The 14059-nt window shown below is 34.6% G+C and overlaps 1 protein-coding gene across 4 annotated transcripts in view; it reads right to left on the minus strand.

The window, feature by feature from the left end:
- Nucleotides 1-14059, minus strand: part of ANKRD26 (ankyrin repeat domain containing 26) — a 92983-nt gene that overhangs the window by 22264 nt on the left and 56660 nt on the right. For all 4 annotated transcript variants that reach the window (XM_068560356.1, XM_068560324.1, XM_068560346.1 and 1 more), the window contains 7 exons: nucleotides 12170-12383; nucleotides 10102-10285; nucleotides 9355-9492; nucleotides 5789-6745; nucleotides 4242-4394; nucleotides 991-1061; nucleotides 555-648 (listed from right to left, as the gene is read on the minus strand). In XM_068560356.1, the coding sequence (XP_068416457.1) occupies nucleotides 555-648; nucleotides 991-1061; nucleotides 4242-4394; nucleotides 5789-6745; nucleotides 9355-9492; nucleotides 10102-10285; nucleotides 12170-12383 (1811 nt within the window). The remainder of the gene's footprint in view (nucleotides 1-554; nucleotides 649-990; nucleotides 1062-4241; nucleotides 4395-5788; nucleotides 6746-9354; nucleotides 9493-10101; nucleotides 10286-12169; nucleotides 12384-14059) is intronic.

Consider the following 14059-nt stretch of genomic DNA (forward strand, 5'->3'; position numbering starts at 1 on the left):
AAGTAAAATAAAATCAAAGAAAGGAAAAAATACATTCCTTTCAGAAAAATGCTTGTACGGTGACCTAGTATTCCTTCTTGATAAAGAAAACAAACTACAACATTAAAAGTAATTCATTCTCAAAAAGCACTGGAGGATTTAGATTACAAGGGGAATTCAGAATTCTAGATCAAATCATTACTCAAATTTCTGGACTCAAACAGATATTTGTGTACCACTGTTCATAGCAGCATTATCAACAATAGCCAGAAGGTGGAAAAATCCCAATGTTCATTGACAGATGAATGAATAAACAAAATGCGGTATATATAAAATATTGCTTTTGGACTGTCACAATCTTTTTAATTAAAATCTTACTACAAAAATCAATTTTATTATTTCAGTCAACTTCCTCTATAAAGAAGAATTATGCTACTAGTAGCAAGTAGTATCAATATAAAAATAAACTCTTTTATCAATGAGACTTTTCATATTGTCCAAAATATTCTTATATGTTACTAGTAAAAAAATTAAAATTCCTTTTCAGCATGACAGAAATTAAGAGATTGACTTACTGAACTTGTACTTAACAGGTTTTTCTGAAGCTGTTCAATTTTTCCCGCTTGCTTTTTGACTGTAGCTTTTAACTTGGCATTTTCAATTTCAAGCCTAAAATGCATATTTTAAAATAATTATTCTCACACATAGATTTTTAAAATACCACACATTTTCTGAACAAACACTTGCAGGTTCAATTACATATGTTCTTAGAATTTTGAAAAGTAGATGATTTGGCAATTGTGCCATTTTCTAGTTGTGTTCTGTGGATAATGTGCAAAATTTAGAAATAATGGAGAAAAATTATGCATTTCAAAATAGCTCAAAGCTGAAATGTTTACCCAGCTTCAAAATGACGTATTTATTGTCATTACTGATATAATTCTCATACTATACTGCTTATCTGCTCTATACTTATACTTAAGTTATTTTCTGTGCTGCTTTAAATTGTACTTTTGGATGTGATCCTGCGTCTTCTCAGCACATCTCATGGCCTCTGTACGTCGATCCTGTGCTTCTTGCAACTAAAAGAAGAAAAAATTTTTTTAAATTACTGATAATCTAGCAAATCCGCCATCATCTGTTTTTGTGTCTTTCATCTGCATATTGTTTATGGCTACTCTTCTGTTGCAACAGCAGCGTTGAGTTGCTACAACAGACACCTTGTGAACCACAAAGCCTAAAATATTTACTATCTGGCCCTTTACAAGTTAATGACCTCTCCTCTAGTACTAAACCACAACATCATTCATGCTTTAAATTATATTTTATCAAATAAATACACAAATTTATAAATTGGCCAAATGGGGAAAGATATTTATATATATATATTTTAAACATCTTTATTGAAGTATAATTGCTTTACAATGGTGTGTTAGTTTCTGCTTTATAACAAAGTGAATCAGTTATACATATACATATGTTCCCATATCTCTTCCCTCTTGCATCTCCCTCCCTCCCACCCTCCCCATCCCACCCCTCTAGGTGGTCACAAAGCACCGAGCTGATCTCCCTGTGCTATGCGGTTGCTTCCCACTAGCTATCTATTTTACATTTGGTAGTGTATATATGTCCATGACACTCTCTCACCCGGTCACATCTCACCCCTCCCCCTCCCGATATATATATATATATTTTTTTTTATTCCACGTTCTATACCAACTATGATTTTAAATATCCACATATGTGAATGACCACAGCTCTTCCAGTGATTATGAACATTCACACTACACACTACTGTTGGTGACAACCAGATGCTTCAGGGACTAGTGTGAGAGGCAATATCTACACAGGAGCCAGAATGCATGGATCTGAGTCCCAATTCCACCAGTTATTTGCTGTATGTCCTTGAGCAAATTACTTAAATTTTCTGTGTCTCAGTTTCTCCAGCCGTAAAATGAAGATAATAATAGCACTGACCTCACTGGGATGTCGGGAAGATTAAATTGGGGGGTATACATAATGTATTTAGAAAAGTACGTGGTACATAGTAAATGCTAAGTGTTTACAATTATTACTATCGCTGTATTTTATGTTCTAAACAACTGGATATTTTAGGCAGATGGCATGCCAGCAGAAGTGGTCTCCTGTGCAAGTCACACTGAAATCATTCTCCATACTATTGAAATTGGCAGTAAATGGGAAGCATGAGGACCAGAACGTATGTGCCCAGTACTTCAAAAACTTTCACTGATTCCACTAACCAACCAGTACTTTTTCCCACTTATAATAATTTATAACTTAACTTCCTCTCTGTACTACTCAGTGGGCAGTGATCATGGATTAAGATGCAAATAGCACCTCCTGGATTGAGTGGTACGTAACTTACATGACCATCAGAGGAAGGGTTAAGTCACTGGCATGGAAATATCACCCTACTGCTAAATCAAAGTTCTGAATCAATTCACTCCCAGCGACTGTTTATGTCTAGAAAGTACTCGGATGAGAAAATTAAGGTTATGTTGTATGGATATCGGAGAAGCTATCCACAGAGCTTTACAGTTGGTGAAATGCTGTAAATGTGAAAATCCCCAGTTCTGGCTGCATAATGAAGGAAGGCAAATTCAGATTTTTTTTTTTCCAGAGTGAGGGAAAAAAAGAAAACGAGCATTTAATTGAACAATTCTCCTCTATTAGATTAAGAGCTTTTAATTTTATATTTAATTGCTTAAAATACATTTTAATAAAAGATTTATTGTATCAATATCTCCAAGAAGAAATTATTGGTATGGTATAAAGTACTTAATTGTATCCCAGCAACTGTTAAGCTAAAATATTTTCAATTTATGCAAGACAGGTACCATGCATATCAATAAATATTCCCTGTTAGACAAATTTATACTTAAGACAAAATTCTCACTCATGAAAAAAATTAAAACAGTGTAAAACTAAGGGCTAAACTGTTCTTCACAGACTAGATGACAGGGTCAATGAGAGCTAGGACAGTCAGAGAGAGCTTCATGGAGAAGACTGGGGGCCAGGTCTAAATAAATGGAGGATTAGGCAGGAGGAAAAGAAACTGTAAAGACAGAAAGGACAGCATGAGTAAAGGCCAAGAAAAGGTGAAATCAGCCAATTAACTCAGAGGATAAAATCCAACAGCAGGGAAATAAAAATTATGTCCACACAGTAACTTGTAAATGAATGTTCACAGCAGCATTATTAACAGCCCAAAGCTGGAAATAACCCAAAGGCCCATCAACTGATGAATGGATAAATGGCTTAGCCACATAACGTGCTGTTCAACAATAAACAGAAATGGAAGTACTGATATGCGCTATAACATGGATGAACCTCGAAAACGTTATGTCAAATGAGAAAAGCTAATCACAAAGGACCACATACTGTGTGATTCCATTTATATGAAACACCCAGAATAGGCACATCTACAGAGACAGAAATTAGACTGGTGGTTGCTGGGGCTGAGGGAGATGTGGGCCGTGGGTGATGGCTAAGGGATGCACGGTTTTCCTTTGCGGGTGATGGAGATGCTCTAAAATTGACTGTGGTGCCAAGTGCATGACTCTCTGAATATACAAGGAGAGACTGAACTACACATTTTAAATGGGTGAATTATACGATATGTGAATTATATCTCAATAGTTTTCTTAAAAATACAATGGCAGGATCTAGATAATTTTCTTAATTTTCTATTTTGGGTGTACATACTATACACGATCTGAGTATCTCTATGCTTTTACAATATATCTAAAATGAAAAGAAAATGAAGGCAATGCCTAACTTCGACTGGTTTGTATAATGACCTTTCTGCACAAGTTATTCTGAAATCCATGAAATAAATATACACAGATACTATATCCATTCACGAAAGTGAAGATGAAAAATGACAATTTTATGGAACATTCCATTAAACATTATCCTCTGATTTTATCTGGCTTGCTTCATCATGGTAGTAGAGATATCACTAAAAAATACTGTTTAATAGAAAAAAAAGTCTCTCAACTTCTGTGAGGAATCATGCACAATTCTCAACTTTCCTAAGGGTAAATATTGTAAGAAAAAATATATAATGCAAAAGGCAGAATGAAAGTCAGAGTTTAAGAAACAAGTGCATTATAAAGATAACAAAATTGTAATAAATTTACTTGTAATGAAAATACAAAAGAAAGCCGTCCACGAAAATTAGTGTCCTAAAACACTTTATCCTATACATTAAGTACTGACACATTAAATTTCATACATACCTGACTTGTGACTTGACGTAATTTTTTCTTTAAATCCTGTGCCTCATCTTCTAAATTAGTACGATAACGTGACGTGACCTCCAGTGAAGCCTCTGACATAGATTGTTTTTTTAGGGTATCAGCCAGTTCTTGTTGAATTTGTCTCACAAGTGCCTAATAAGATACTCTATCACTGATTTTATAAATTACCTTATTATTAAGTTATGTTAATAATAGATAACTCCAACATATGTACTTTGAAAACTATCACCACAGACATCAATTCGTCTCCTTCTTCTTGTATGTGCACCTTCCTGCTCACTGAATTTGGTTAAAGACACAGAAGGTGTTACCCTCTGGCCTTGTCGCTATTAAGTTATTTAGACAATGGATTCAGTCCCGCTATCCACTCCCTGCCCTTCCCGATCAATTTGCAGAGCTTGAGGACCTCCTCAAGTCTCAGAAAGAAATGGGTGTGTAGATGGCATGAGTGGTGGGAACATCTTCCCTCTTCTCTACTGGGGGCTTCGATTAACTTCAGAGATCCTCACATATTCAATCCAGTGCTCAATAGATTCCTATCTCAGAATTAAAATGAGGTCATTCCCATTTCAATTCCTAGAATTAAAATGAGACCTTCAGGGCCTCCAATGCCTCCCGACGGCAGCCCCTATGACCCTGTCCCCCACTCTATTCTTGCTACTCATGAATCTGCCACCCCTCACTAGTCTGAAAATGGGAGTCCAATGCCAAATTAATAAGTCACAGAGAGCTACAATTCTCTTTGTATTGGACAAATTTATATCCAAATGATAGTAACTGAGGCTTGAAATGAGAATTATGAGCAAATTATTTGTAAAAATGTTCCAAGTAAATTATAAATAGAAGTGAGAAGATTAAATCAAGTATAGTTTTGCTAAAACTCACTACTTTAATCCCAAATTATGATTTAATGAAAAGTAGATGCCTTTAAAGAGTTGAGAGGTCATAAGAACACATGATTTGAGGCTGAACTATTTCCCAAATTAATTTAAATTGACATGAATAAAAATAAAATTATATCAACTAAAAAGTTATGACAAGCTACTGAAAGAAAAGTACTATGAGATATGGCATCAACACATCAGTTCATCTGGGAAATCTGGAATTGACTGTCAAGGTAATCCACACAACTGAATCTTAATTTCAAAATAATTCATTTTAGATCTGAGCGTTTCATTTATCTGCTTCATCATGATACTAAAATGTGGTGACATAAAGATTAAAGTTATTATCTTAGCAGTAGAAGAGTAAATTACTAATACCTGTCTATACCCATTAACAATTTATAACTTAATCTCTTAAAATTTCATAGGTGACACGATGTCTCTACTCAAAGTAAAATACCTCTCAGGTCTAATTCTTTATTTGCTGGATACAAGGTATGCTTTTAGGCTGACTTACAGCCTATAGATTTATAGTCTATATATTTTTTATATTCAACTAGATTCAACATTTAGCCATAATCAAAATCACTTTGAATTTTCTTTCAGGAAGTCTGAGAATTATTTCTCTTCTTGGATACTTACTTCTCTTTCTGTTTTCTCATTTTCATACTGATACAGTCTCTCTTTTAAATGATTACATTCGTTGATTAACTCCTTGTTTCTTTCCTCCAGCATCAGACCTTGTTTTTCACTTTCAGCTTGAAGTTTTTTCACAATATCCTGAAACTGGTCTTGGATGTTAATTACTGTCTTCTCTTTACTGTCCGCTTTGTTTTGCGCATCATCCAGTTGCTGTCTGAGCAACATGTTTTCACTCTGGAGTTGAGATAATCTCTCTTCTAAGGATTCCTGCTTTCCAATGTATTTATTCACTTTGCCTTGTTCGCTTTGATACATGTGTTCAATTTCCTTCTTTTGACACTGTGCTTGGCTTAGGTCTCTCTGTACACGTTCTAACACCAAAGTCTTTTCTCTGAGAGCATCTCTCGTGTGATGGAGTTCGGTTTCTAGGCTATTGAATTTACTTTCAGCTTTAGAAAGTTGCTGGGAAAGCATCTCGTTGTTATCGTTCAGGTTAGACACATCAAAATTCATTTTGTCCTGCAAGCGTAACCACTCATCTCTTGCTCTCTGGAAGGCAAGTTCCAGGTCTCTTTTTGATGTCTGACTTTGATGGTGATCATGTATGGCAGTAGCCAGTCTAGAACGGTAGGATTCCACTTCTGTTTCCAGTCTTTCTTTGCTTTGTTTTTCATTCTCCAGCTTAGAGTTTAGCATTGTATTCTCAGCTGTCAGAACATTAAGCTGTCCAGTATATTGGAATATTGTCTTTGTTAATGTTTCCTCATTCAGTTTTATTGTCTTTTGAAGATCATTATTCTTTTCTTTTACAATTTCAATATCCTCAAAATATTTCTTTTCCTTTTCCTGGTTCTGACATTTTATTGTGTCTATTTCCAGTCTTAGCATGGCAATTTCATCCTGCAACATGTGGTTTTTATGTAACAGATCTTTTCCTTTTTCAGGACTATCGGACACCTAAGTGAAACAAAGGAGATTTTTAGCTAGTACTCAATAAATTGACATTTCATGATTTCCTCTGAAAGACTAACCTATATGTTTATACAATGAAAAGACTGCAATAAGTGGATATCCAACTGGAAAAAATAGGTTGGATACAAACCTCAGACTTCTTACAAGCAGAAATCTTCAGAAGTTCAAAAATTTAATTGAAGACAATGAATCCATGAAAGTAAAAAAGAAACCACAAGAGAATTCTTAAGAAGCTCAGAATTGGAAAGGCCTTTCTCTAAATTATAACAAACCCAGACGGCTTAAAATAAAAGATTAATAAATCTGACTACACTTTAAAATTGCATCTGATGTGATATATTTGTACAATGGAATACTACTCAGCCATAAAAAAGAATGAAATAATGCCATTTGCAGCAACATGGATGGACCTAGAGACTATCATACTAAGTGGAGTAAGCCAGACAGAAAAGACAAATATCATATGATATCGCTTATACATGGAATCTAAAAAAATGATACAAATGAACTTATTTACAAACAGAAAGAGACTCACAGACATAGAAAACAAACTTATGGTTACTAAAGGGGAAAGAGGGGGAGGGATTCATTAGGAAGTTGGGATTAATATATACACACTACTACATAAAAAACAGATAACCAACAATGACCTACTGTGTAGCACAGGGAACTACACTCAATATTTGGAAAAAGAATCTATAAAGGTGTATATATATATATATATATATATATATATACTGAATCACTGTGCTGTATACCTGAAACTAACACAATATTGTAAATCAACTATACTTCAATAAAAAATAAAATAAAATACCACCCGCTAGCTTAAAAAAAATTACATCTGCTATCTAACCTATACAGCTACCCCATAGTAAAAGCCTTAGCTCTATATATATTTTGACAGATTAAATTTCCTAAAAAAATTTTTTTCCTGAAAATATTCCATAAATATTCTATGTTTCTAATATTTTTATAGTCAGTTACAAGAATTACATCTACTGATAACTGTACTAAGCACTTCTACAAATATCAATTAACTCATTTAGCTATGACAGTCCTGGAAATGAGGAAGTTAAAAATACAAGCAAGCTGCAGGCTTTTCCCCAGGTCTTCTGACTTTACTATGAGTCCTCTTACACCAAACCACAGCTAGTTCTCTAGTACAAACATATAAATACAAAATAAACCTTATATTTCACTAATTGGTGCATACACTAGTGGTAAATAAGGTAAAATTTATAGAGATCTTAGAAAATCATGAGATTATTCGCTGCTGCAATAACTTTCATTCTCTCTTCATAATGCTTAAAACAGTAAGGTAGGGGGAAATACAATGAACTGTTTCACTAAAAATAAAATACGTAATAAATTATCACTAAATAAATATTATGGCATATCTATCACTATTTTCAAAAGTTCCTTGTACTGAAATAGGACACTACATGGAGCAAAGTGTTAATTTTCTCACAAGTAGAAGAATGACATCCAAAATACGGTCTCTGAACTGGCTATACCTTTCCTCCTTACCATCAGTGGAAGGGATAAACTAACCTCTCTATTAATCTATCAAGGAAGTGAAATCACTGCCAAAAACCATAATGTTGTTTTGTTTGTTTGTTTTGGGGGTTTCTTTTTTTGTTTGTTTTTATAAACTTTTATAAGTTTATTCTAAGGAAATAATTTTTTTAAGTGCTCAAAAATGTTTTTACAACTAATATTGCAGCTTTTACGATACTGAAAAATTGTAAGTGATGTGAAAATGTCATTGATGGGGTACTGGTTAAAGAAATGACAGTGAAACCAAGAACAGACTCTGATTTAGACACTGAAAATGATGAGGTGCATAGTGATTGACATGTTCACTCCAAAGCAGAGGGCACGAACGTATTCAGTGCTGGGATTTGGTTGGGTAGTGTGGTCGATGGTGGAGCACACATGGTCTTCCCTGCCTAAACCACCATCAGGGTGCAGACTTTTCTAGATGGTAGCAATAGTTTTGAGATTATGAAAAGTTCATCAGTTCCTATGGAAAATATTAAAAGCCTCTCCTTGGATGAGGCTATCGTATGTCACTGCTTGACTGTTGCAGACAAATGGATTTGAATTAAAAATACTACTTGAGGGGCTTCCCTGGTGGCGCAGTGGTTGAGAATCTGCCTGCCAATGCAGGGGACACAGGTTCGAGCCCTGGTCTGGGAAGATCCCACATGCCGCGGAGCAACTAGGCCCGTGAGCCACAACTACTGAGCCTGCGCGTCTGGAGCCTGTGCTCCACAACAGGAGAGGCCGCGATAGTGAGAGGCCTGCGCACCGCGATGAAGAGTGGCCCCCGCTTGCCACAACTAGAGAAAGTCCTCGCACAGAAACGAAGACCCAACACAGCCAAAAATAAATAATAAATAAATAATAAATTAATTTAAAAAAAAAAATTAAATATCCAACGGACGAGAAACGTCACCCCCTCCCCAAAATATACTTAAATAGGTTTTAAATATCCTCTATACTGTCTATGATGTATAGTATTGGTTTTTAAAATATATACATATACAGATACATACACACAAATATTTGAAAATGATTAAAGAAAATACCTCAGAATTCATTTCCTTATTAGTCATTTCTATCTCCTTTTGTTTGGCAAAGTGATTGGTCAGGATTCCATCTTGCAAAATTCTGGCATTCTGTTCTCGAGAAAGCTGCCTCTGAGTGTCATTTCGCTCTTCTACAACCTGGAGACACATTTCATGAGGTTTTTGGTCTCATACCATTAAAAAAAAAAAGTAAAAAGCTTAAGAGCAGAATTAAAAAAAAAAAAAACTGTTAAAAGGAAGTAGCCTTTTTAAATAAGCACAAGGATGTTTATCCCACATGAATAACTCAGATTTTAATTTAAATGACCGCCAAACTTATCACAGAGCAAAAATACAGGGAGATACAGTATTGTGAAAGAAAATCTTTTTACAAAGCATTTAACTAGTTCCATCACAGTCTCAAGGCAATTTAGCCTGTATTTTAACATAAAAAAGCCAAAATTAACACATGGATTGGAATTAAGAATATTACTTTTGAATGGACCAAAAATGCCAATCATTATGTTAATGATTAAGCTCAATTTACCTTCCATTCCTCCATTCAGAAAACATACACAGAGCATGTATTAGAAGCTAAGAATGGCAAGAAATTAATAATTTAAGCTATAAATGTCATAGTTCATATTTAGGATAACACTTTTTATTTGTTTTAAACCTAAATAATATATATTAAATCAAAGAAATATTATAAATAATACTGATGAAATAGTGTTAGAAATTTGAAATTTTCACCAAAGATTAACTTACCTGATTCAGATTATTTCTCACAGTCCTCAGTTCCATGTCTAGCGCTCTGAGAGTGAGTTCAAGTTGTTGTTTCATTTCAACTTCTTTACTGTATTGCTCTTCTTTTCTTCTTAACTGCTCCCTAATTTTCTCATATAACATGTCAGCATTTCTTCTCTTCTCTTCTTCTTGTTTTAGGGTGAATCTGCAGTTAAATATGCTTACCTTAAAATGTGTTTTGTTAGAAAATAAAAAGTTCATTTTATGATCTGTCTATTCACCCGTTGATTTAGTATCCTAATGAAATTTCTGTTCTCCAGTTTTTTTTTTCCTTTCTAGGTCTCATATTTTTAATTCCTCACTTCAATCTCTTCATAAAGATATATACACTTGAAAGGTAGCACTGAAAAAACATTCTGCCACCTAAGTAAGTTTTAGTCAAGAGTAACTCCGGTGAATAGTGTAGGAAAGAAATTTTGAAATTAGTCAGTGAAGTTAGGTCGAAAATTACCCTGTTTTCCACACTGTCATAATTACTCCTCCTTTGGGACAGATAATTTAGTTACTAATTAAAAAGAGAAGCTGTTATTTAGAAACAAGTTTATAAGATCACTAGAAATAAAATTTCAACTTCATAAAATACTACAGGTACCCCTAAATGACTTACAGTGCCAGATAAAATCTGCAGATGTCTTTTACAGAACATACATCTTCAGACACTGTAATCCAAGACTAGGCTAGGGAGTCTAATATCTGTTGCACCACACTTTTTATGTTTCTTCTTTTGCAACATTTTCAACTTGTTGATTATTATCTATTTAATAAATCATTTTAAATCCCGTAAGGCAGGATCCATATTAATTAATTAAATAATAAAGAGTATTTTGTGCTTTCAGCACAAACCTTTGAACTAATTTTATCTCTGTATGAAAGGGAAATTGAATAAACTAATCAGTAATCACCTTCCATTTTTACCTTTTATTTCATCCATGCATATGTTAAGAATAAAACTGCATAAATTTTTTTTTTAATTTTGTCTTGAGAAAAATGGCCATTTCATACTTCTGTGGGTGGGAGTATAAAGTAATATAAACTTTCCGGAGAACAATTTAGAAACATGGATCAAAGACCTTTTTTAAAAGTTCTCATACTTTAACCAAATAACACAATATTAAAAAATTTATTCAAAATAAATAATCAGAAATGTAGAAATGAATTTATAGAAGAGACGTTCCTTGCAGCATTAAATATAATACAGAAAAAAGAAAAACAACTGAAATTCAATTTGTTAAAAAAATAATGACCATAATTCAAAAAGACACAAGCACCCCAATGTTCATTGTAGCACTGTTTACAATAGCCAGGTCATGGAAGCAACATAAATGCCCAACAACAGACAAATGGATAAAGAAGATGTAGCACATATACACAATGGAATATTACTCAGCCATAGAAAGGAACAAAATTGGTTCATTTGTAGAGACGTGGATGGACTTAGAAACTATCATACAGAGTGAAGTAAGTCAGAAAGAGAAAAACAAATATTGTATATTAACGCATATATGTGGAATCTAGAAAAATGGTACAGGTGAACCGGTTTGCAAGGCAGAAATAGAGACACAGATGTAGAGAACAAACGTATGGACACCAAGGGGGGAAAGCGTGGGGGGGGGTGGTGGGATGAACTGGGAGCTTGGGATTGACATGTTTACACTAATATGTATAAAATGGGTAACTAATAAGAACCTGCTGTATAAAATAATAAATGAAATTTAAAAAAAAAAAGAGAGATTACAAAAAAATAAAAATGAGGCTTCCGTATGGAGGACTTCTGTATGGCCATGAAAATGATGATTTGGAAATATATACATTAAATTATTAGTAGAAGTATTCACTGTTAAGAACTTGCTGTATTATTTCCAAGAATTTCACACTTCACAATACTAATGAAGTTTTCTCCCCTGTAAAATCCCAGCAGGTAAGTTAGCAATTATAAAACTTCCCATAGTATTAAAGTAAATACACATCTGTAGTATTACAGTAAATAAAAACAGTTCAAATATTTCTTTAAAACCAAGATGTTCAATACCTCAAGCTGCAGAGCTCTTGTTCCCACTCCACTTTTTGATGCTCTAACTGTGATTTCATTTCTTTTGTTTCTGATAGCTCCTTTTGTAGCCCACTAACCTTACTTTCCATTTTTTTATTTTTTCCTGTAAGTAGTTCACAGTGATTTTTTTTAAGTTCTATTAATCTTTCATATGAAAGAACTGCATCCTGAATTTTCAATAAGCTAACAGAATCTGCATTAGGAAGAAAACAAAGATAGAAATAAAATATATGAGTAATTTTTGTGTATAAAGCACTGTGCATTTTCACCTTCACTCATCCATACGTTGAACATTTTTTTTTTTTTGGCCATGCCGCACAGCATGCGGGATCTTAATTCCCTGACCAGGAATTCAAGTGGCTAAATATACAATGCCCTAAAGAGGTGGAGGAAAGAGACAGAAAAAAAATATTTGAAGAAAAGAATGGCCAACAACTTTCTAAACTTAATGAAAACTACAATCCCACAGATCCAGGAGGATCTGGCAAGGAGAGAAGTGGAAGTAAACTCTTTTGTAATATTCTTATCCTATATATGATGTGGTACAATATTACTTGAAGGTGGACTGTGATAACCCTAAGTAAAATACTGTAAACCCTAAAGCAACCACTAAAATAGTGAAACAAAAGAGTTACAGTTAATAAACCAAAAAAACAAAAAAGAAATAAAACTACATCATAAAAATTACTCGATTAATCTAAAAGACGGCAGAAAAAGAAAAGGGGAACAAAGAACAGATGGGACAAACAGAAATCAAACAGCATAATGACAGATTCAAACCTACTATATCAATAATCACGTTAAGTGAAAATGGTCTGAAAACCTCAATTAAAAAGCAGATTGTCAGGGACTTCACTGGTGGTGCAGTGGTCAAGAATCCACCTGCCAATGCAGGGACACAGGTTCGAGCCCTGGTCCTCCCACATGTCATGGAGCAACTAAACCCGTGCGCCACAACTACTGAGCCCACGTGCCACAATTACTGAAGCCCATGGGCCTACAGCCTGTGCTCCACAGCAAGAGAAGCCACCACAATGAGAAGCCTGCGCACCACAACGAAGAGTAGCCCACACTCGCCTCAACTAGAGAAAGCCCGTGCACAGCAATGAAGACCCAATGCAGCCAAATATAAATAAATAAATAAATAAATTTTTTTAAAAAAAGCAGATTGTCAGACTGGATCAAAAAGCAAGACTGAACTGTATGCCACCTATAAGAAATGCACTTTAAACATACAGACATAAATTTGTAATAAGGTTAGAAATAAGATATACCACACTAACATGTGACAAAACAAAGCTAAGCTAGAGTGGCTATATTAATACCAAACAAAGTAGACTTCAGAGCAAAAAACATTACCAGCAATAAACAAGGTCATTTCATAATGATAAGAGTGTCAATTAATAAGAAGCATAACAGGGCTTCCCTGGTGGCGCAGTGGTTGAGAATCTGCCTCCTAATGCAGGGGACATGGGTTCGAGCCCTGGTCTGGGAAGATCCCACATGCCGCGGAGCAACTAGGCCCGTGAGCCACAACTACTGAGCCTGCGCGTCTGGAGCCTGCGCTCCGCAACAAGAGAGGCCGCGATAGTGAGAGGCCCGCGCACCGCGATGAAGAGTGGCCCCCACTTGCCGCAACTAGAGAAAGCCCTCGCACAGAAACGAAGACCCAACACAGCCATAAAATAATAAATAAAAATAAATAAATAAAGGGAAAAAGATGGTTCAATTTAAAAAAATAAAATAAAATAAGAAGCATAACAACCCTAAACGTTTATGTGCCTAATAACTTCAAAATATATAAAGCAAAACTTGAGAGAAATGCAAAGAAAAATAGACAAATCCACAATTACAGTCTGAGATTTCAAT

This window comes from Eschrichtius robustus, chromosome 1, assembly GCF_028021215.1.
Source record: "Eschrichtius robustus isolate mEscRob2 chromosome 1, mEscRob2.pri, whole genome shotgun sequence".
In the NCBI taxonomy this organism is placed as follows: Eukaryota; Metazoa; Chordata; class Mammalia; order Artiodactyla; family Eschrichtiidae; genus Eschrichtius; species Eschrichtius robustus.